This window comes from Dryobates pubescens, chromosome 1 (assembly GCF_014839835.1).
Source record: "Dryobates pubescens isolate bDryPub1 chromosome 1, bDryPub1.pri, whole genome shotgun sequence".
NCBI classification, from domain to species: Eukaryota; Metazoa; Chordata; class Aves; order Piciformes; family Picidae; genus Dryobates; species Dryobates pubescens.
In genome coordinates this window covers 59,162,502-59,185,003 of record NC_071612.1, presented here as the reverse complement: position 1 = coordinate 59,185,003, position 22,502 = coordinate 59,162,502, and the positions used below count along the sequence as shown (strand labels likewise).

General features: G+C 46.0%; 1 protein-coding gene across 4 annotated transcripts; it reads left to right on the top strand.

Moving 5' to 3' along the window:
- Positions 1–10,670: 10,670 nt before the first annotated feature.
- Positions 10,671–19,187, top strand: CNBP (CCHC-type zinc finger nucleic acid binding protein). Of its 4 annotated transcripts, none has more exons than XM_054166560.1 (5): positions 10,671–10,801; positions 16,559–16,678; positions 16,873–16,968; positions 17,152–17,353; positions 18,216–19,187. In XM_054166560.1, exons 2-5 carry the CDS (start codon positions 16,576–16,578, stop codon positions 18,331–18,333), a joined length of 519 nt encoding a protein of 172 aa, XP_054022535.1. In that variant the 5' UTR covers positions 10,671–10,801; positions 16,559–16,575; the 3' UTR covers positions 18,334–19,187. The 4 variants fall into 4 exon arrangements, with proteins under 4 accessions (XP_054022535.1, XP_009900639.1, XP_054022546.1 ...); XM_009902337.2 differs by having other exon boundaries at positions 10,672–10,801; positions 17,155–17,353; XM_054166571.1 differs by having other exon boundaries at positions 10,673–10,801; positions 16,876–16,968.
- The last annotated feature ends 3,315 nt before the right edge of the window (positions 19,188–22,502 follow it).

The following is a 22,502-nucleotide window of genomic DNA, read 5'->3' as shown; positions in this document are numbered from 1 at the left end:
TCTCTGGTGAGCCCTGGAGCAGGCTGCCCAGAGAGGTTGTAGAGTCTCCTAGACTCTCAAGACCCATCTGGATGTATTCTGGATGCTTTCCTGTGTGACCTGCCCTGGGTGACCCTATTTTAGCAGAGGCATTGGACTCAAGGATCTCTGGAGGTCCCTTCCAACCCCTACCATTCTATGATTGTATGACACACCCTTATGATAACTTTTAATTCTGCAATGTCTGCTTTTTATCCTACCTTCAAGCCAAGAACATTTTTATGACCTTCTACTCATCCTCAGCTTGTAGTTTCTGATGCAAATGAAGTGAGACATGCTTGGTTTCAGCAGATAAAAATATTCTGGGAACTACAGAACTGTTGGTCATCCCTGTTGGTAGAGCCTGGTTGTTTTCATTTGTTAGCTGGTTGAAAGCACCAAGGGCTTCAGTTATCTCTTTGTTGTTGATAATGTTTACATTGTTAATTCCTGCCTTGGCTGTGAGTTATCTACACTGCTCCTTCCTGACATGGCTTTGCACAGCTTTAAGTGAACAACTTTTTACATTACCTTTTGGACATCAAAAGAGACTCTGTGCTAACCATGTTCATACTTCTAGTTCATATTTAATGAAGCTGAAAGGATACTGTCATTTTTACATCCACAGTTCAGGAAGAGGTGTGATTGACTTCACTTATGCTCATTCTCACACATGCTCTGCTAGTGCAGGTAAAAAAACCCCACCACACTGAAAAAACTAAACAAAACAAAACCAAAAACAACAATAAAGGGGGAAAATCTCTGTAATACTACCACATTTTTTCATTCCCATTAGATGCCTATCTTTCCACACAGGATTTATGCCTGAAAGGAATGTGGCTCTAATATTTTCCATTAAATTATCACACTGCTAAACCTTTCTTGGCAAAGGCTGGGATAAGGTGAAACAACTCAATTGCTGGCTTGACAGATTACTCCACTAATAATGTAGAAGGAGGAAAAAAAAAAGTTCTCTTTATTTCAGTAATTAGATGAAAGCAGGGGGGAGTTTTAATCCCTTTTGCTTTGGCAGGCTGCAAACAGGACACCAAATGGGATATATTTAATAAATAAACACTGCAAAGCCTCTGATCCTCCTACAGCCAAGTCCTTAGTCAGCCTCCTCTTACTGAAATCATCTGGAGTCTAGTCAAGTACAGATAGAATCCATTTCATTGTTGGATCTAAGCTGAGTATTGCTGCATGCAGACAGGGTTGGGATCCTGACACAGGGGAGAGGTGGCAGAGTGAAAGGACAAAGAGGCTTTCCTTTCTTCCAACCTGGTCTATTCTATTCTATTCTATTCTTTTGTTCTTCTTTTCTAGGCTCTGGGTGTCTTGCAGTCAATTCAAGTTAGAACACTCTATTTTCTCTGCTTACAGTTGCCTCCTGAGAGCTTAAAAAAGCTGTTCTAGCAGCTGGATATCTCTGGGCTGCTGCTGGACTCCTGACATCTATATTTTTCCATTAAAAAACACATTTTCTTCCCCAGAGCTAATTGGAATAGCTGTGTAGGGATGCCCTCTAAACAAGGTAAAATCTCTGGTGTGTCCAGTTACAGCTGCCTGACAGCAAACCTGTGCTGATACAAGGTGGGTTGATTATGAATCTGAAGTGCAAACTTCACAATCCATTCTACACAGCTCAGTACAATTGCCCAGCAAAGGGAAGTTTTGTCCACTGGATCTCATTCAATGTGATCCTGATCTGGAGTCACAGATCAGGAAGCACCCTGATGAAGTAAACAGAATTGCACAAGCATTCAACTGATCTGTCTATCATGGAAGACTCAAACTCATATAGTCATGGAATCACAGAATGGTCTGGCTTAGAAGGGTCCTTAAAGATCATCCAGTTCCAACTCCCCTGCCATGGGCAGGGACACCTCCCACTAGTCCAGGCTGCACAAGGCCTCATCTAACCTGGCCCCAAACACTTTCAGGGAGGGGGCATCCACAACCTCCCTGGGCAACCCGTTCCAGACTCTCCCCACCCTCACTGTAAAGAATTTCTTCCTAATCTGCAGTCTAAATCTCCCTTCATCCAGTTCAAAGCTGTTCCCCCAGGGCCTTTGTCAAAAGTCCCTCCCCAGCTTTCTTGTAACCCCCTTCAGGTACTAGAAGGCTGCTCTAAAGTCTCCCCAGAGCCTTTTCTTCTCCAGGCTGAACAACCTCAGCTCTCCCAGCCTGTCCCCATGGGGCACGAGCTCCAACCCTCTGATCATCTTCATCACCTCCTCTGGATCCACCCCTACAGTTCCATGTCCTTCTTGGTCTTGGGGCACCAATCATGTTACATGACTAATTCATATTTTTCATTGTATTTGGAATAAAACACTACATGGACATCTTCTGTCACGGGTTCCTAGTCAGCAAAACTCACATTTTGGCATGACTTGTGTAAAGCAAGCACTTGAAAGCAAGCAAGCAAGCCCCCAGGGCTGCAGATTGACTGCAGCAGATGCCTGAGGGTCAGAGAGCTGATAATACACCGTTAGTGTGCTTCAGTGCATTCCTGGGTGCAATCAAGGCACTTCCTGACCTTCATTTTACATTGTAATGCTTTAACCTCGGGGCACTGCATAAAAATAGAAGCTGGAGCACTACAAAACGTGACCCTTTAGCTAACTGTTCCACTTTAGAGAGATACTAGACTTCCATCAAGACTGTGCACACATAAACATCTACTATTATTATCATGGTATAGTGCCTAAGCTGCTACACACTTCAGGTTAGAGAGGTTTTTCTTCAGCCTTCTCTGTGTGTGTGTGGTCTTACAGACACCTTTCAGAGTGGACTGCTCCATTATGCACAAAATAGTTCCTTTAAGTGTCATAGCAATCACCAAATACTAGTGTAATTTTTAATAGTAGCCTAACAGATGTAACAATTGGCTACATTGTCCAGCTGCTGGTGTGGTAAAAGGAAGCGATGGCTTGAACATGGAAATAACACAAAATGTGACAGTCTACTGAGCAGTTGGGAGCCAGTGTGTTATCTACAGGCTGTTTTAAACATAAAAGGAGCAAAAAGAGATTTGGGTGGGTTTTCATGTCAAAGAACATGCTTTAGAGAATATTGAGGTGTTTTCTCCCTGTATCTGAGCCTGGTACACTGGCCATTGGTTATGTTGGATATAACCTTGCAGTGCCTTCACAGTCTGCTTCTGTCTTCCATTTTTCATGAGACCCCAACCTGCTGCTCCAAGCATTTGCTCTGACAGAATCCTGAAGACTTCTGCTCTTCTTCACACCATGTCAGCTCTAACTTTGTATTCCACAGGACATCCTGAATAACCAATTTAATGTGATTCATAAACTTCATTGCACACTTAAAAAGCCTGCCTGGATAATGATGTCATTTGTATCCTCAATGAAAAATCAATGCAGCAACTCACTTAAAACAAATTAAATCTTCAAGACACAGCATAGTCACTAAGCACAGTTAAGGGCCATGAATGTACTCCAATTGCTTTAACCATCTTTTTGTGGTGCTTCCACCCACATCCCCGCCCACAGGTTCATCTCATCCCTGGCCTTCAGCTCCTGCCTGAGCTGTGCCATGGGGTGCTGGTCTCCAGCCCTATGTTCAGTTGTGGTACAAACATGTCTTTACCTGGCCACGGACCTCCTTTATCTGAGCCTGGTCTTCCTGGCTTGATCTGAGCCCTGCCTCACCACCATGGGTTTGCCTGGCAATCAGTAGACTGCACCTCTCTCTATTTGATGTCACTGGATCTGACCCTGATCTGCAAATTGACTTCCTGGCACCACCTCAGACCTGCCTCCTCATTAGCAGCTTGTCTGATGACTTAGTCTCCTGGCTGACCTCACCTGCTATCCCTGGGCTTGCCCTGCCTGAGTTCTGTGGGCTGGGCCCTGCCACTTTGGTACCATGTTTGGTTCCTGACTCTTTGGCTTTTGGCCCTCACTGGTCCCTGAAAAACAATATAGGCATTGCTCCATGTATTTATAGATCTCTTAAAAATATCTAGAGAACCTATTTAAGAGAAATAGGATGACTGTGCAGCTGAACTTGCGAGTTAGCAAAGGAAGTTCTTTTGTTTGACTCTAAAAGTATCTATGCAACAGCCACGAGCTAAGTAGTCATTCTTGTATTATTATATACATTAAGTAATTATTTGAAATTGCATCAGCTAATTATAATAAATCAAAATGAATTAAGCACCTAGGTCAGTGAGATTGCTTCTCTTTAATCAGAATAATGTTACCCTACAAGACTGTATCTAGCTAATACAGAATAGACACTCTCCCCCCAAAGTGGAGATATGAGCCTATGAAACAATTCAGCCAGGAAGCTTGAAAATAAATATGAATAGTTTATAAAAGAAGCAGGAATATATTTCCTGTTATTTGTTGCACCATCCAAGGAATTATGCCTTCTGTGCTTCAAAAGTGTCTCAAGACCACCACTGAAGCTCCCTGAACTGTCATTTATGTGGATGAGCATTAATCAGTGCCACTCTTTCCTTTCTCAGTAAACCAAATGATTTCAGTGGGTGCTTTATCCAGCCTCTTTGCAAAACAGTGGATCACAGCTGTTAAAAAGAAATAAGCATGTAGAGCTGATTAACATTCCCTCTGTTTCTTTCAGCAACAGATGATTCTCCTTCTGCTGAAGTAATCTTGGTGGACCTTGCTGACCCACTGGGCTTGCACCAGGTAAAACAGGATTCTCACATGCAAAGCTGTAATGCAGAATCTCACAAGGAACCTATTGATCTCAGAGGGATAATGTCACCCCTCAGTCTTAAAAACAAATACTTTCCCCCTTTGTTACCTGGCATTAAATTTACTGCAGAGGCTGGGGTAAAGTATTCAGGGGCAGAACTGTGCAACATTGGGTGTGTGATCCTGCTCTGCTCTGTCCTCCTGCCAGGGATAATGAATGGTTGGGGATGGGGCAAGGAACAGGTGGCAACTACCACTTCTACTGAAACAGCTGACAGTTTCCAACTAAACTATATTCCAGAAGCAGTTTCTCTTATCAAAGAATCTCTTATCAAAGAATCATAGAATGGTCTGGGTTGGAAGGGACCTCCAAAGGTCATCTAGTCCAACCCCTTCTGCAGTCAGCAGGGACATCCTCAACTTGATCAGGTTGCCCACAGCCCTTTTGAGCCTCACTTTGAGTATCTCCAGGGGCTGGCCCCCAACTATCTCCCTGGGCAACCTGTTCCAGTGTTCCACCACCCTCATAGTAGAGAACCTATTCCTAATATCTAATCTAAATCTGCTCTTCTCTAGTTTGAAGCCATTGCCCCTCATCCTGTCACTGCAAGCCTTTGAAAACAGTCTCTCTCCATCCTTCAGGTACCCTTCAGGTACTAGAAGGCTGAATGAATACTTATGATCCATAGCAATTATTTTAGGTCTCCTTGGTTTTGAAAAATCCCACCTACAGAATGAAGTAAAGATCCACTTGAACAATAAACATACATGGCTTGAGAAGCAATGACAATTGCCCAGCAACTGCAAGAGTTTTCTGCCCACATGCCCAACGACTCAGAGGGAAACAATGTATGAACATTGGCTGCAAAATGTGATTTGTTGTTTCATTTGGTCTTAACACGATTTGGCTCTTGATCCAACACTTCTAACAACTGTCTGCATTAGGGAAGATACATTGCTGAAACAACTGAGTACCTTCAGCGATCACTGAGCAGTGTTATTCCTAAACTGTTGCAGAAGTTTGGGATTTTGTGGGCAGAGCTAACCCAACTAAGTCTGGAACTGACATCAAACTGCCTTTTCCTGTGCACATAAGAAATGTAAAGACTTTGTATTTCTACCTTGTTTTCTGTAGGAAGTACTAACTGAGCCAGGAACAGCTGTCATGCCTCTCACGTTTGCTCTTGAACTGCAAGACCATCCTTTGCCTAAACACCAAAGAGAAACCTGCAAAACAAGAATTGCCAGCTTTAGCAAGACACAAGCCAAATTAATTCTTGAGGGAAGTACACAAACCAAATGCTATTAGGAGACTCTTTTGTTATCTGCTGGGGGAAAATTTCATCCTTTATACTGAAACATAGCTAAAAATATCCCTTATTATAAGAACCCCGGAACTATAGTTAAGGCAGCACACTTAGAGAGGATGATTAATTGATTTGTCACCAGCAGGAATGTGTTTTCACTCACAGTTGCACCCTATTTCCATTTCAAATGAGGGAGAATCTAGGATATGATTTGAACATCCTTCAAACAAAGTAAACAGTTTTGATTTGCTCAGGGGAATTTACTGGCTCTATCAGGCACAGAAACTTTCAATGACACCGAGTCCACAGACTGCCATCAAAACTAAGCTTGGAGTTTCCTGGCCTCGGGGACAGCTTCAGAAGTACAACCAGCAAAACACAAGAACAAGTTAGAGAACTTGTATTACAATTGTTTTGTCAGTCTGAAATTCCTGAGTCCTGTCACAAAAACTCATACAGAAGGCAGGCAGTGTCCAACTCTGCAGCCCTCAACACGGGAAGGATGTGGACCTGATGGAGAGGGTCCAGAGGAGGCCATGAAAATGATCAGGGGGTTGGAGCAGCTCTGCTACGACAACAGGCTGAGGGAGCTGGAGGTGTTCAGCCTGGAGAAGAGGAGGCTCTAGGGAGACCTAATAGCAGCCTTCCAGTACATGAAGGGGACTACATGAAGGCTGCAGAGAGGCTGTTTGCAAAGGCCTGCAGGGACAGGATGAGGGGCAATGGTTTGAAATGAAAGTAGACTTAGATATTAAGAAGTTCTTTACCGTGCGGGTGGTGGAACACTGCAACAGGTTGCCCAGAAGGTAGTTGAGGCCACATCCCTGCAGATACCAAATTCAGTCTTGACAGGGCTCTGAGCAACCTGATCAATGGAGGATGTCCCCACTCACTGCAGGGGTCTTGGACTAGATCACCTTTAGTGGTCCCTTTCAACCCAAATCCTGCTATGATTCTGTGAGGTTTTGTTCAATAATATTTGACTGAAAAAAAGAGAAGCTATGTGATTCTCCCTCTGTATTCTTTCTTAGTGATATGGATCTATTGTTTGATTGGGGATTCTTTAATGCAGTGTAGGCACACTCATAATCTAGCTCTGTCCAATTCCTTACCTACATACACAACTTTTCTTCCCCTTATCACCTGATAAGAGTAGTAGTTAAAACCAGAAGTATGACTGCTTGTGAATAGGATTGCAACATATCTGAGGTAACTGGAGGAGAGAAGACTCTGAGGAGACCTTATTGTGGCCTTCCAGTATCTGACAAGGGCTACAAGAAAGCTGGGGAGGGACTTTTTAGGGTGTGGGGTAGTGATAGGACTGGGGAGAATGGATCCAAGCTAGAGGAGAGGAAATTTAGATTAGACATTAGGAAGAAGTTCTTTGCCATAAGAGTGGTGAGACAGCAGAACAGGTTGCCCAAAAAGATGGTGGAAACCCTCTCCCTGGATGTTTTTTTAAGGCCAGGCTGGATTTGGCTCTGGGCAATCTGATCTACTGGAAAGAGACCCTGCACATGGCAGGAGGGGTGGAACTAGATATCTTTGAGGTGCCTTTCAACCCTGAGAATTCTGAGAGTCTCCTTCTCTGAAGACTTTCAAGCCCTGTCTGGATGTGTTTCTGTGCGACCTGTGCTGGCTTCTATGGTCTGGCAGCGGGGTTGGACTTGAAGATCTCCAGAGGTCCCTTCCAACCCCTAACATCCTGTGAAGCCATGAAAATTAGGCTGAGCTGTGACAAGGAGATGAAGAAAAGTACTTAATGGGAAGAAATATCTGTTCAAAGCTCGTTGGCAATGTTGGTAATTTGACATTGCTGTAAAACAAGCACCAGAATGAGAGCTGGCAGAAGTTTTAGTAAAACATTATAGTGTAACATAAGGAGATAGCCCTGAAAGGCTTGTCCCCTTTTGAAACCTCCATGTTGATGCAGTGCAGCCTGGTTTAGTTCTGTAGAAAACACTGCACAGTATAAAACACACAACATATGCAGCTACAGCAAGCAAAGTCCAAACAAAACCAAGTCAAGTCCGTCTTAAGTGAACTGCACTTAACAACACTGAGGAAAAGACAGAAGTTGTTACTCATATTCTAATAAAAGAAACCTAACTATAGTGCTATAATATTTGATTTACAGCTTGAGGAAAGGTCAACCCAAAGTGTCTCCACCATCAGCCTCACACAGACCTGGTGTCCCTGCCTGAGGCAAGGGGGTTTGGAACCAGATAACCTTTAAAGGTCCCTTCCAAACCAAACCACTCTATGATTCTATGACATTTTACTTGCAAGTCCCAGGGCCTGATGGGGCTTTCTTGCTTTTGTAACTGATGGGAAGGAAGGAAAAGACATTTCAACATAAAGTTGAAATGCTGGCATTTTAAACAAGACAACAACAGAACGAACAAGGACACCCTTCTGGGCAAGCTGCTGTAGGTGAACCAGCTCTGGTGAGGGGGTTGGACTAGATGATCTCCAGAGGTCCTTTCCAACCCCTATCTATTCTGTGGCTGTAATGGAGCAGCTGTGGGTAATGCAGGTGTCCTGTACTTCCTAAGGCAAATGGCATCGTGGCCTGGATCAGGAACACTGTGGCCAGCAGGAGTGGGGAAGTCATTCTGCCCTGTACTCAGCACTGGTTAGACCATACCTTGAGTCCTGTGTCCAGATTTGGAAACCTCATCTTAGGAAAGATGTTGAGATGCTGGAAGGTGTCCAGAGAAGGGCAACAAAGCTGGGGAGGGGTTTGGAGCACAGCCCTGTGAGGAGAGGCTGAGGGAGCTGGGGTTGCTTAGCCTGAAGAAGGTTCAGGGAAGACCTTACTGCTGTCTACAACTGTCTGAAGGTGAAGTTGTAGCCAGGAGGGGATTGGCCTCCTCCCAGGCAAGCAGCACCAGAACAAGAGGACACAGTCTCAAGCTGTGCCAGGGGAGGTTTAGGCTGGACGTTAGGAAGAAATTCTCCACAGAGATTGGCATTGGGATGTGCTGCCCAGGGAGGTGGTGGAGCCACCATCCCTGGAGGTGTCTAGGAAGACTGGATGAGGCACTTGGTGCCATGGTTTAGTTGATTAGATGGTGCTGGGTGAGAGGTTGGACTTGGTGATCTCTGAGGTCTTTTCCAACCTGGTTAATTCCATTCCAAGACCTTCACATGGAGGTGGGCTTGGTGCAATGCTTAGTTGCTCAACCATTCAAAGTTTATATGCATAGCTGAGCATTAAACTAAGTAGTAAGAACACTGATGAGATTTGTGTAAAACGCAGATTGCAAATTTTGTTCAAATTAAAAAAAAAAAAAAAAAGTATGTTTTATTTCTGTGTCTTTAGGCTGTAGCACGTGAAAATACCAGCAGCCTTGTTACCTGGTGTCCTCACCGGCATTAGCCTGATAAAAGACGGATGGTTCTTTCCCGACAGCTACCACCAAGCTCCAGCGTTACCCATTCCCGTGTCCACCATTTCCTGGTGTTACCGGCAGGCCGGGAGCCAACTCCTCCTGTCAAGATGGCGGCCGCTCCTCCGGCGCCGCCGTGGGCATCACGCGCGGATTCCATGCCCTTGCCTGTCGCCTTCCTCTCCTCAGCGCCCGGCTTAGGCGACTTAGGGCCGTGGCGGCAGCCGCCACAGCACTGCCGAGCCGTGCCGAGAGCCGTAGCGCGGTACCGGCGGCATTAGCGTCCCCAGCCGGGCAGCGGCGTCAAGCGGGAAGGCGGCTGGGAAGGCGGCTGAGAAAGCCCCCGCGCCGGCGATCGGAGGAGGGTGGTCAGGGACGTGGGACGACTGCAAACCCCGCTGCGGCGCGCGGAGATATGCGATGTACCGAGAGAGAAACCGGGGCCGGGGGCATGTCAGGAGTCCGCCTCGCCGCGAGAAGCAAAGGCGGGACGGAAGACGCGGGGCTTTGGGGGCTAAACTCATCTCCTCGGATTAAGATGGAGGAGGCTGCGCGGGAGCAGGCGGCGTACTGACGGGCGGGGAAGCGGGCAGGCAGCTCCCCGCGCAGCTCCCGCCGATAAGCCCATCCCGTTTGATTCTGCGTGAGGCTGAGCTGCTTCTCCCAAGGCGGCAGCAGCCCTCCCACCCGTCCTCTCCACCGCGGGATTTCCACCCGACTGGCGGAGCGGGGATGAAGGAGAGGTGGAGAGATGGCGTCTCGGACACGCCGTTTCGCGAAGCTGTCCTCCCCCGCCGCTGCGTCCGGCCGCATCACGGGGACAGCCCGGCGTCCTCTCTCGCCTGAGGCGTCAGGCGGGCGCCGGAGCGACCGGCATGGGGGAGGGGGAGGCGCAGGGAGGAAGCTGGAGCTGCCTGGGTGGTGAGTCATGGCGCGAAGAGCAGGGAGGTGCCGCAGAGCCTGACAGCAGCCGCTCTGTCCTGCAGCCGCTCTAGCCGGCTACCGCCAGCCACCCTCCCTGCCCCCCAACCCCAGACTAGCACGTCCTCGCGCTGCCGCCCCTCACAGCGCCCGCCCAGCGAGCGGGCCAGGCCCGGTGGGCGAGACCGCTCCCACCTTTCCGCTGCGCTGGTTGGGTGTCACTGTCCGCAGCTCTGATTGGTCACCTAGAAAAGTGGTTTGTGCCTATTGGCTGAGAGGTGGACTTCAGTGAGCCGTGCGCAGAGCAGCGGGGAGGGGCTGGGTGATCCGGAGGGGGAGAGCGCGTGGGGCCGTGTGCAAACCGCGTGTGGCGCAGCCAGAAGGGAGTCGGAGCAGGCGCGCAGAGTCGGAGTCAGTGGGGCCTACAGTCATCTAGGCGGGCTACGGCCGCAGCGGGTTCGGGAGTCCGCAGGTAACTGGTGGGGTAACCTCGGGGGTGAGATGAGCTCTGGAGGCAGAAGGTGGCGAGTGGAGGCAGAGCGCGGAGGGATGATGGCGCTGGCGAACTCCGGCCTAGTGCGCGGGAAAGTGGCGCCGACTGGCCCGCTAGCGCTCAGACGCGATTCCCCGGCCCGAGTATCCGGGGAAAGGTAGAAAGAGGTGGATGGAGACAGCTGAGGGTGGAGTGGGGCGTCGCGGGCCGTACGAGGGCGTGCGGAGGCGGCGGGTGAGTCAGGCTCTGGCGGGTTCCGGGAGGCGCGGAGGGAGCCTGCGCTGCTCGGGGGGAAGGGAGGCTCGGGCGTTGGGGCCGGGGTAGGTCGTCCCGAGCCACTCGGTCAGGCCGGGCGCTGCCCAGGAGCGGTTTCCCTCCGAGCCGAGGGGTAGGTGGCAGTGCTCGGCCTGTTGGCTGGCAGCGGCTGCGGTGCCGTGTCCCGCTGGCGAGGCCCGCAGCGCTGGGGCGGTGTGGTGGTCGGGATAACGTTTCACGTGGCCGGCCTGGCCCTGTGGGGAGGGGTAAGCAGCCTGCTCCGCTCTCCATGTGCAAGCTGGGGCGTGTGACTTAACTTCTCTTGAATGGCCGCGGCAAGTTGGGGAGGAGGAGATCTGGTGGGAGCCACAACTGGGTGGAAGCGGGTTGAAATAAAACGTGCCTGTCGTTGTTTTACTTTCCCCCTTCCCCCCCCCCCCCCTTTCCATTTAATTTTTTTGTTTTCTTTTTAACCGTTACTAAACTCGCGGTGGTGGCGGAGCGGGGAAGCTGGCGGGGCCTGGGCCTGGGCGCACCACGCGGCTCCCCACGTGTGAGGCGCTGCCGGAGAGCAGAGGGTCGAGGTGTTGCAGCTATTTGTCTCCGACCACAATCATAGTGGCCTGCTCCAAATCCAAGTGTGACCTATAAATGGATAGGAAAAATAGCCTATGACATCTACAGATCACGGATTACTGGAGCAGCCTTTTATTTAAGTTCCTGTCAGACATAGTTCTCAAGTGACCGCTGTTAGGCGTTTAGTATCAAGGATTGTTAAACTGACTTTGGTAATGTCTCGACCCAATTTTAGGTTAAAGCCACGTTGCTGATGACGTTTAGTGTGAGTTCAAAGCTTTGTACAGGTGACAATAAAAATAAAAGCAAAGATGATGGAATGTACGTATTTGGTAGGTAATTATATTTCCTTTAACTAGTATTGATAGGCAGAAAATGCCACAGTCACTTTTCCCAGGAACTTCTGCTCTCTTTCTGATTGTGTCAACAAAGCTATCGAAGAGCTACTAGTCTAGTTGAAGTCATTATTATCTGTTTAATCTGGCTTTTAGGCCCTCAGTAGGAATTTAAGTTCCTGAGTTTTAGTTGATGTTCAGCATTCTTTGAACAGCTTGCCTGTGGAATGTATTGAGGAGACCCGTATGGAGCACAGGGCCTGGGCTTTCCTACAGGTTTTCTTGAAGTCTCAAACTGCTTTCTTTCAGACTGGAGCTGCATTTATCTTGGGCTCAGAATAATTTTGTATCTTCTTCTAGTGAGGACAAAAGCCAGAGATGGAAGGATGGATTCAGATGTGGAAATTCAGTCAGCTTAGTATCTTTGCTTCCAGTCACAGCAGATCCTGTGTTCAGAAATTCTTAAAACAAACATCTTGGGAAATGAAAACTCCTCATAGGTAGCATTTCTCTTTAAATGGCTAACAGTTTGACTTCTGTTGTGGAACTAAATCCTAGTACTTTTGTTTGCTGTTCCTTCTGGCTTTCCATGTTGTCTTGCAGGACAGAGTTGTGCTTCCTGTTACAGGGATCATGCTGTGTTTGGGCTAGCTTCTTAAATTCAGATGTGGTGTTGTAGGTTGGTCATCAACAGCCTGGAAAGAAACTGCTCATTTCTCAGCTTTTGCCCAGGAGCCCTTACATATGCTGGCTTTAGTAGTGTTTTTTCTAGTCTGCCCTTTGATTGAAGGAGTGAAGTCCTATTAGTACTGAGTGGAAGTTGTATCTTCAGATCAAAAGTAGTACCTAGTAAGTAGAACAAGAATAATTGGCCCTGTTCAATTGAGCCATTGCATTTTAAAACTGCTAGTAGCCAGTCGTGCGTAGTCTTGGAGGTTGAAGCTCAGCTTCCTTTATACCTTAAGGAACCCAGGTTAGTTGCACTTCTGTTAAATATCTTTCTTGAAGGGCCTCTAGATGAAAAGGCATAAATAAGGAGCATTACAGTGGTGCTTAGTGGTAATTCTTTCCATCATCAGTCCTAGGTTGGTTACTAAAACAGACTGGGATGTTGTTAAAACTTGTGTGTAAAGCTTGGAGAGAAGTAGCATGAGTGCTAGACGTTTTGAATGCCTGTTAAGTGTAAAGCCATGAAATGTGTGGTCTTCCACTGCATATTTGATAGGAGGAACTTCAGAGTTTACCCTGCCACTAGAAGAATCACAAAGTAACTTTGTCACCTTGAAGTCTGGTGCTAAAGTTGCACTCTAAAAAGCTTTAGACCTGGCAGGAAATCACTCTAGTGCCACCTCTCACTTGGATCTTTGAGCTGTTCTCAGCCCGTGATCTTTAGCTGTAGGGCCATCACAGAACAAAGTCTAAAATTCATTTGTAATAATGTTTTGCTGAATAGCTGCAAGGTGACTGATTTCAGCTTTGCTCTGTAGAAGGAATAACTAGACTCATTTCTTCAAGTTTTGAATCTAGTCTGACACAGTGGCTTAGTATGTCTTGCAGAGTTTGACCTGGCTCAGAAATGCTAGATGAGGCCAAAGTTATAATTTGTTTTCCCTTACTTTTCCTGTCCTGGCAAGGTAAAAAACTAGTTCTAGGATGTGAAGATGGGGGAGGAAGGGACAAGCTGCTTCATGTAAAACCTTTGAGCTGTGGAAAACACTGATAGATTTGGCTGAGTGGAAACTCTTCAAGAAGACTTAAACAAGTGGCCTCTTTGCAGAAAGCTTACTTAAGGTGGCCTTGATAGGCCTGCTGGAGACTTGCCTGTGATGACAAAATGGAGGAGTATTGGCTAATAGAGGAGAGTTTGGACTTGGTTGGTTTTACTGTCTAATTATTTTCAGTTACTTTAAAGAGGAAAAAAACCCCAAACTGTAACGGTGTTCAGACTGCTTAGAGGCTGTCCATTTAAGGACCTCTCTTGTAAAGCAGCCTTTTCTGGATATTGCTCCTTAAAGGTGGTGTTATCTGAAAGCTAAACCCTTGTATCAGTTCTTAAAACGGTTTACACCAGTGGGGAATTTTTTCCTATGTGGGGCAAGTAAAACTAGTGTCAGTTGCATCCACCTCTAGCTGATGAACTTGGGTTAGGTGTCAGACCTTTTACAGGAAGAATACAGAAGTTAAATATTAAAATACTGGTGAAGAGAAATTCCAGGCAAACTGTTTGGTATTTTCATGTACTTAAGTTATCTGAAGGTGGAAAAATGTGCTCTATGATTCTGCTTCTTAGGGCAGCTGTAGCCAAGTATCTCCTGAGTTCAGGGGAAAAGGGGGCCTCTGAAAGAGAAAGCTTTTTAAAATGCATCCTTCAAATAGTCTTTAAGGATAGTTGTGCAGAGATCATTGTTTCAACCTAACTGGTTCTGTTAGATTCCTCATATAGATAACTACCAGTAATCAATCCTGTCCCATCATGCTGTGGTCTCCAGTTCATGGTTTGGAATGGAAGTCTGGTGGTTCTTACTATCTATAAAGATGTGTTGCAATTCTCTTCCAGCTGCTGGCATGCTATTTTGCCCTTTAACATGTATGTTCTGTAAAGACTTTAGGGAAGACTTCTGTGAAGACTTCAGGGAGTTGAAAGTTGAGAAGGTATCTTGGTATATAATTGAGACACCTTCATCTTGTCCCTTGTGAAGTTAAAAGCAGCATCAACTATTCTGCTTGGGCCCAGCTCCTGCATTTGGCTTTGCTTTTTGACTCTTCTGCAGTGTCAACATGGTTGCTATGAAAATGGCCATAAACAATGGCACAGTGCCAGCTGCTGTCACCACAAACACCTCCTCAACCCTTGGGTGTCCTAATAAGCCAGTTTGAAGTCTTGGAGCACTAAGAGCAGAGAGAAGACTGGGTCATGTGTAAACTCCAAATACTGCTCTGAATCACTCAGACAACCAGTTGTTTTATTCTTGCTAACATCTATTTTAAGATTTTTATTGCATCCTTTCATTGCAGAACTTCAGAGCAAATGCCATCACCTGGTCCAGCTGGAAAGTAGATGTGCGATTGCAGAAGTAGCTTGCTAAAGTTTGTGTGTTGTACTTTAAGTTCCCAGGCTGCTTCTATGGTTGGAAGGATGGATGGTCACTTCTAATGCTGAAGGTGATAGGGGGTGAACGGTCTTAAAAGCCACAGTAAATTAGTTGGACATCTAAACATTCATGTTTAGGTACATGCTCTCCATTTAAGAGCTAAATGTCAGGATGCTAATTCTGGTTCCTTCTTGAGGTCTTGTGTTCTGCTTACTGCTTCTGTAGTGAGGACACAATTCATGAACCTGCTTGTTAATCTGGAATGCTGGATGATGTGGAGGAGAGCATTCTGTAGCTGACTGTAGGGTTACAGGTGGATTATCAAGGCGGGAGGGGGTGAGGGGAGGTGGCAGGTAAACTGACCAAATGCATTGGGTCATCATTCTGGTTCTGGGTTAAGAATGAGTTGGCAGAGAGCATGTGAAGTATTTAACCTTGAGAGACTTCATCAAATCAAAGAGGGATATGCATATTTTAGCATACTTTAAACGGGTCTTGAGGCAGGCTCCTTTTTTTTTTTTTTCCTAGTTCTGGAAGTCTTGTGTAACTTCTAGAGCTTAGGAGAATTAGGGCAGTGTGACTGCAGACTGTGTCACCTATCTTAACCACTGTTTCTGTGGGCTGTGGCAGGCTTTCTTTTCAATGAAATGCATACCTCCACTCCCCAATAAGGGCAAAAGTGCATTGCACTATCTGAGACAGCCATTCCTAGCTGATGTTTCCCTCACATTCTAAGGATGTTTTCCAAGTTAGCCTTCCTACATATCTGGCAAGTGTCTGGTGTCTTTTAAAGAAGCTACATGTCTTTGCTTTTCATGCTGACCTGGGAGTGAAGTTAGCATCCTGAGCTGTAGGCTAATGTAGTTGAGCTGTAATTCTTTCTCACAAGTTTAACTGCTGTTTAGGTCATGAAATAACTTAGTCTGTGAATGTTAAGCTAATATGCTGTTTAAGGCTTTAGGTTTAATGATGGCTTTCAGGATGAAGCTTGATTAGTTAGTCATTGTAGTAGTTGCTAGCTAGACACCTCAAGAGAAAGCATAACTGCCAGGAAGAAAGAATTAATAGACATAAATAGCTGGCTTTTGAGTTGAACTCTGAAATGAAGAATGGACATTAATTTCTCTGTCAGTTAGGCTGGTGGACAGCAGTTAAAACGTGATCTTTTTTCCTACTTGTTAAGCATATTGTAAGTTTTGGAAGTCTGTGTTCAGAATTAGTGAGGATAATAGATACTGCACTGCTGCACTGGCTGTGCAAAGCTGCCTTGCTCCCAACAAAGCAGAGACAAACTTGTGTTTCCCAGAGTGACTTTAGTGGTCATGATCAAATGCTGTGCCAGTAAGTATTGAATTAGCCACAAGTCCTGCTTGGTTTTCATTGCCTTTGGGAGGCTGTATAACCCCTAATCTCTTCTTTTCAGGTAGCATTTGGTTGGAAGAGGGGAAGGTGTTCTAAAAATGTCTTTTCTTTCTCAGGCAGGTAATCTGCAGCCATGAGCAGCAATGAATGCTTCAAGTGTGGACGTACTGGCCACTGGGCTCGGGAGTGCCCGACCGGAATTGGCCGTGGTCGTGGGATGAGAAGCCGTGGCAGAGGTGGGTGATCAGTGTGGTTTGGGTGTAGCGAGATCTCTGGCAGACTTGCTTTGGGATTCTGAAGAAGTTGGGACACAAATGGGATGCTTCTTACCTCTGCATAAGAATTTTGCCACTGGCCTCTTTAAGATTGAAGTTTAACTCTTCAAAGTATGTTTTACTTAAGCTGTTTTCCTCCTGTTACTTGCTTCAAGCAGGCTTCCAGTTCATGTCTTCATCTCTCCCGGACATCTGTTACCGCTGTGGTGAGTCTGGCCATCTTGCCAAGGACTGTGATCTCCAGGAGGATGGTAAGTATCACTAAATATTCTATCTCTTCAATCACACGGTCACGGATCTGTGCTTGGAGGGAAAGCTCTGGTGCCCTTAGTGTAACTGGCTGGAAAGAGCTGTAGACACCCTCACTAGAAGCATGCTACGCCTCCCTCTACCAAGGTTTTATAGTCTTGTTTGGTATGTTTTTCTTATTGTGGAAGCCTGCTATAACTGCGGTAGAAGTGGCCACATTGCGAAGGACTGCAAGGAGCCCAAGAGAGAGAGAGAGCAGTGCTGCTACAACTGTGGCAAACCCGGCCACCTGGCTCGGGACTGTGACCATGCAGATGAGCAGAAGTGCTATTCTTGTGGAGAGTTTGGACACATTCAAAAAGACTGCACCAAAGTGAAATGCTATAGGTAAGAACTGCTGAGACACAGCTGCAAAGTGTACCTGAAGGGACAGATGCATTCTGGATCTTCTTTTGGTTGGGACATGAAGCTTAAACTTCACCAGCTAGCTTGGTTCTTTGAACAGTTACCTAATGGTGTTCAAATCTAAAACACCTGTTAGCAAAATGATGTCTCTACAAGAACAATGCAGGTGTTAAATTAGTTAAGCTGTGCAGGAGAGAAGGCTGTTGTCACATTCCACAAAGGGACATGAAGTGTACTTGCTTACAGCACAAACTTAACAGATCCTGGGTACTCTGTGTCTTAAGCTGAAACTAACAAAGTCCGCTGTACAGAGAGACTGTTTGGCACAGCCAGCCCCAGCAGGAGTATTTTTCAGATGTCTTGGTTATAGGGAGAGTTGTCAAATCATACTGAAATTCCAGCTTCAAAATAGTGTCTGGTTTTTGAATGCAGGCAGATAGCAGAAACAACACATTCCTCACTCCCGCCAAGACCTCTTCCTGTGAAGGAAGGAGGGAGAACATGGTGCCTTTGAATTCAAAAGAAATCACTCTCAAAACAATGGTGAACTACAGACAGAAGAGTTGGAGCAGGCAAAACCTGGCATAGAAGGGGTAAAACATTGTCTTGTGCTCTGGTTCTGGCATACATGGAGGTAAATGTGAGTTGATAGGGAACAGTTCCTGGCTTTAAAGACAGACTTGCCTTGTGTTACAGAGTTCTGGGACACTGAAGCAGAATTCTTGAATGCAGAGCTAGTGTTGGATGAAATTTAAGTAGATCATGCATCAAACAGAACAGGATTCTGTTTCTGTGTAACTTCTGGATGGTTTTGACCCAAATCTGTCTCTTTTTTTGTCTGCAGGTGTGGTGAAACTGGCCATGTAGCCATCAACTGCAGCAAGACCAGTGAAGTCAACTGCTATCGCTGCGGCGAGTCAGGGCACCTTGCACGGGAATGCACAATTGAAGCTACAGCCTAATTATTTTCCTTTGTCGCCCCTCCTTTTTCTGATTGATGGTTGTATTATTTTTCTCTGAATCCTCTTCACTGGCCAAAGGTTGGCAGATAGAGGCTACTCCCAGGCCAGTGAGCTTTACTTGCCGTGTAAAAGGAGGAAAGGGGTGGAAAAATCAACTTTCTGCATTTAACTACAAAAAAATGTTTATGTTTAGTTTGGTAGAGGTGTTATGTATAATGCTTTGTTAAAGAACCCCCTTTCCGTGCCACTGGTGAATAGGGATTGATGAGTGGGAAGAGTTGAGTCAGACCAGCAAAAACCTCTCTGGGTTACATGGAAGTGATCCTATGCAGGAGGAAAAATTCTGGAAGTGTCGAAACTTCCTCATAACTTTAATTTTATTACTATGGCCTTGGATTGTCTGACCTCAGTAGCTGTTAACACCAATATCTGTATCAGGCCCTACCTAGAGCATATAGCTGAGTGGGAGTAAACACACAAGATGCACATGCCTGTTAATGGCCATGAGAGAGAGAGAGAGAGAAATCAGAAACTTAAACAGTAATTCAGTCAATGAATGTTCATGTTGGAGATACAGAACGTAATGGGAAACTTTGGAATAACTATCTCAAAGTCAATCTGAAACCCAGACATCAGTGCTCATAGCATATACAATTTGGAGCTATTCAGGAGTTGCAAGTAAATGCATTTTCACAGAAACCAAGATGTTATTTTTGTATACTATATCACTTAGACAACTGAGTTTCATTTGCTTGGTAATCAGTTTTTAAAGTAAGATGGTAAAAGCAATTGAAGTCCTAGAACATAGAAAAATGTAATTTTAAACTATCAATAAAGCTGGAGGAGGAAGGGGAGTTTGGCTAAAGTTCCTTTTTGTTTATTTTTTGGTTTTCATGTACACGTTGCAAAATTAACATATTAAAAAGGGGTATGTGGAGGTGTTAAAAAGTTTAGTTTGGACTTTTCTTTTGTGCTCTCTGAAGCTTCCACCCAGTAGTATCACACTGTGGTGTGTGCAGCTCTTTCAGGCTGTGTGTGTATGCATGTGCTGCTGTGAGTGGGTTGTGTGACCTCAGAGTGGGTTTGTTTCATCTGTGCTGGGGCAGTTACGGCATTTCTTTAGAAGTCATTGAAAAAGATGCAAAACTTCCTGGAGGTACAGGGAGCTCCAAACCTGGAGTAGTTGAATGGTTTGTTAGCAGTGCTTAGTGCTTCAGCCTTCACAGGTATCAGGAACTATTTAAAACATCCCAGTTGCAGGCACTTCCCTTAAATTACCTGGATTAAAATGGTTACAAAGTTCCATAGCAAGGGAGCCAACCTTGAGTGTATGTACTCAGGTCAGAATGTCTGCATGAGCAAGAGAAATAAAAGCAGTTGTCTGCTCAGTGCTTCACTCCAAGGTGCAACTCGGGGCATGCTGTTAACGTGCTGTCGGTAATGGCATCCAACAGCTCGAGCTGGACTTTGGCTGTCCTCAGGAGTTCTAACAGATTGTGGGGATTCTTTCTGGTTATGATCAGGGCTAGGGCACTGCAAGTCACTTTGGAGTTTGCATCTTCATACACACTGAAGGCTTCCCTTGCTCTCCAGTCCTGAAGTGTTCTTCATAGGCTGGTTGTGCTGTAGGGGTGAGGAGATTGCCTGTGCTGTTGGAGTGCTTGTATGTGGATCTCTAGAGAAGTACTGGATCTACAGCTAGGCCAGAGTAAAACTGACTTGGCACTGTTGCTTGTCTCCAAGGTCTGTGTTGTAATTAAGCAGTCAGCATACCATTAACATTTCCAGCTATTTTGGAAGCAAGGCTGTTAAATGCGATGAAATTGTCCAGTAACGCACCAGGAGGCACACAAGCATGTAGGTGAGGTGCTTGCTTGGTGAACTGTTAAGATCCCAGTGAGGAATCTTCCCTGGGAATCCTTGGAACTGTAAAAGCAGGTGCATTACCCAATCTTCATGTTCCAGGAAATCTGATGCCTAAAGTATATGTCCAGGAGAATTGTGACAGTCATAGCTACCATATCACATCAGGTGAAATCTGATCACATTGTTTGCTCTGGCAGCCCATTGCTGAACAGAATCTAGAGGGCCTTAATACATAAATTGTTACAAAGAGCCAAAATTTTTGGACTCTGTGTGATGTTCAAAGCCTGTGGACAACCTTGAGCCATAGTTCAGGGAGAAAAAGATTCCTGGTGAAAAACAAAACTACAAGATGCCTGGAGCCTGGATCAGCTGGCTAGCAGCAGCTGCTTTGAACAGGTTTTATGAAGGCTGGAGCTGCAGTTATGGAAAGAAACAGACTATTGGCAGAAGTCCCTTTACTTGAAGTACGTGGGGTGCTTTAGTTTTCCCCAGAAGGCTTGAAGGGCTGGAGTACCTCCCCTGTGGGGGACAAACTGAGACAGTTGGGGCAGTTCAGCCTGAAGAGAAGGCTCCAGGGAGACCTTAACACCATTCCAGTACACAAAGGGCTACAGGAGAGCTGGGGAGAGACTTGATACAAAAGCTAGTAGTGACAGGACAAGGGGCAATGGCTTTGAGCTGGAAGAGGGGAGACTGAGACTGGAGAGTGGGCAGAAGTTCTTGACAAGAGTAGGGAGACCCTGGAACAGGTTGCCTAGGGAGGTTGTGGATGCTCCCCTGCTGGAGGTGTTTAAGGTCAGGGTGGACAGGGCCTTGAGCAACCTGGGCTAGTGGAAGAACTCCCCTGTCCATGGCGGGGGGTTGTAGCTAGATTATCTTTAAGGTCCCTTCTAACCCAAACCATTCTGTGATTCACTTCTGCCTGGTCAGTGCACCATAAAGATGTAGAAGGCAGGTCCTGCTTAGTGTCAAACCTGAGTGAGATGGTGATAGCTATGACTGTTGTGATTCCATGGCAGGCTGCCTTTTGCTGAAATTATTTGCTGAAGAGCAAAGCCTTCAGGTCCGGTGGAACTAAAGGGTGGGGAAGAGCTGCTTGCCCGAGTTGTGTGGGGTTTTAAATGGGAGGTGCGTATGTTTGGGTTGGTTGGCTTTTACTAGCTGCTGTTGGAGCATGAATGTACCTCTGAGTCTTGCATGTGGCTGCCGAAATCCTCATGACACTGAAGGGAGCATTGTCTCAGGGAGGTATAGCTAGCCAGCATATTCTTCAGCCTTGGGGCAGGTTGCTATAAATTACCTGAATCTTTACATATCATTATCTTAATTAAACAGTAATAAAGCTTGAAGTTCTGTGATTACAAAGTCTTGGAAGTCCTTGGGACTTAACCTGTAGCTAAAGCAGTGCTGTGTTGAAGACCTGCCGTGCTGGTGACGTTTCTAATCTACTTTTCCATTCCTGTAGAATCTGGCAATTAAGCTTGCTTATGAAGACCCTGCATCTCTTGCTGCTTAGTGCTGTGGTGCTTCACTGCTTTATCATACTTGCTGCAGCACTGCATTCATATTCTGTAAATGATTTGGGTTGGAAGGGACCTTAAAAGATCATCTAGTCCCAACCCTCCTGTCATGGGCAGGGACACTTTCCACTAGACAAAGTTGCTCAAGGCCCTGTCCAACCTGGCCTTGGAACACCTCCAGGGAGGGGACATCCATGACCTCCCTGGACAACCTGTTCCAGGGTCTCACCAACTAATAATCCTTAATGGGATTTGAAAGCTGAGGAATACCAGGGTGTCACTTTAAAAACCACAAAATTATTCTGAGGTGTCTCTTCCATCTTTCTCTGGAGAGCAGTCCAGAATATTGCTGCTGCTACTTCAGGTGTCTGTTGTTCCAAAGCTGAGGATGAAAAGCTAATAGTGAGTTCAGAAATCCTGGGGATCTGGGAAAAATCAAAGCTGAGATTTCATTTGTTGTGCATTAATCTTTGACACTACAGCATCTCCTCATTCATTTTGAAGACCAATGAGGAGTCTTCTCTGGGAGTGTAGTGGTTTTCATGGATCTGGTGGGTGTTTAGATGAGGAAGAGGAGGAGATAAATGTGTAAGATGGTTTTCTACAGAAGACAGGCCTCTCTGAAGGGATGACATTGTCTGAAAAGGGATTCTGTGTTAAAATTATTGGAAGCCACTGAATAAATTCTCACTGGAAACCAGTCTTCCCAGTTTGGTTTTTAGACCAGCTGCAAAGGATCAATATAATTGCCCAACTGAGGGTGCAGTCTGTGCATGGTGGAAC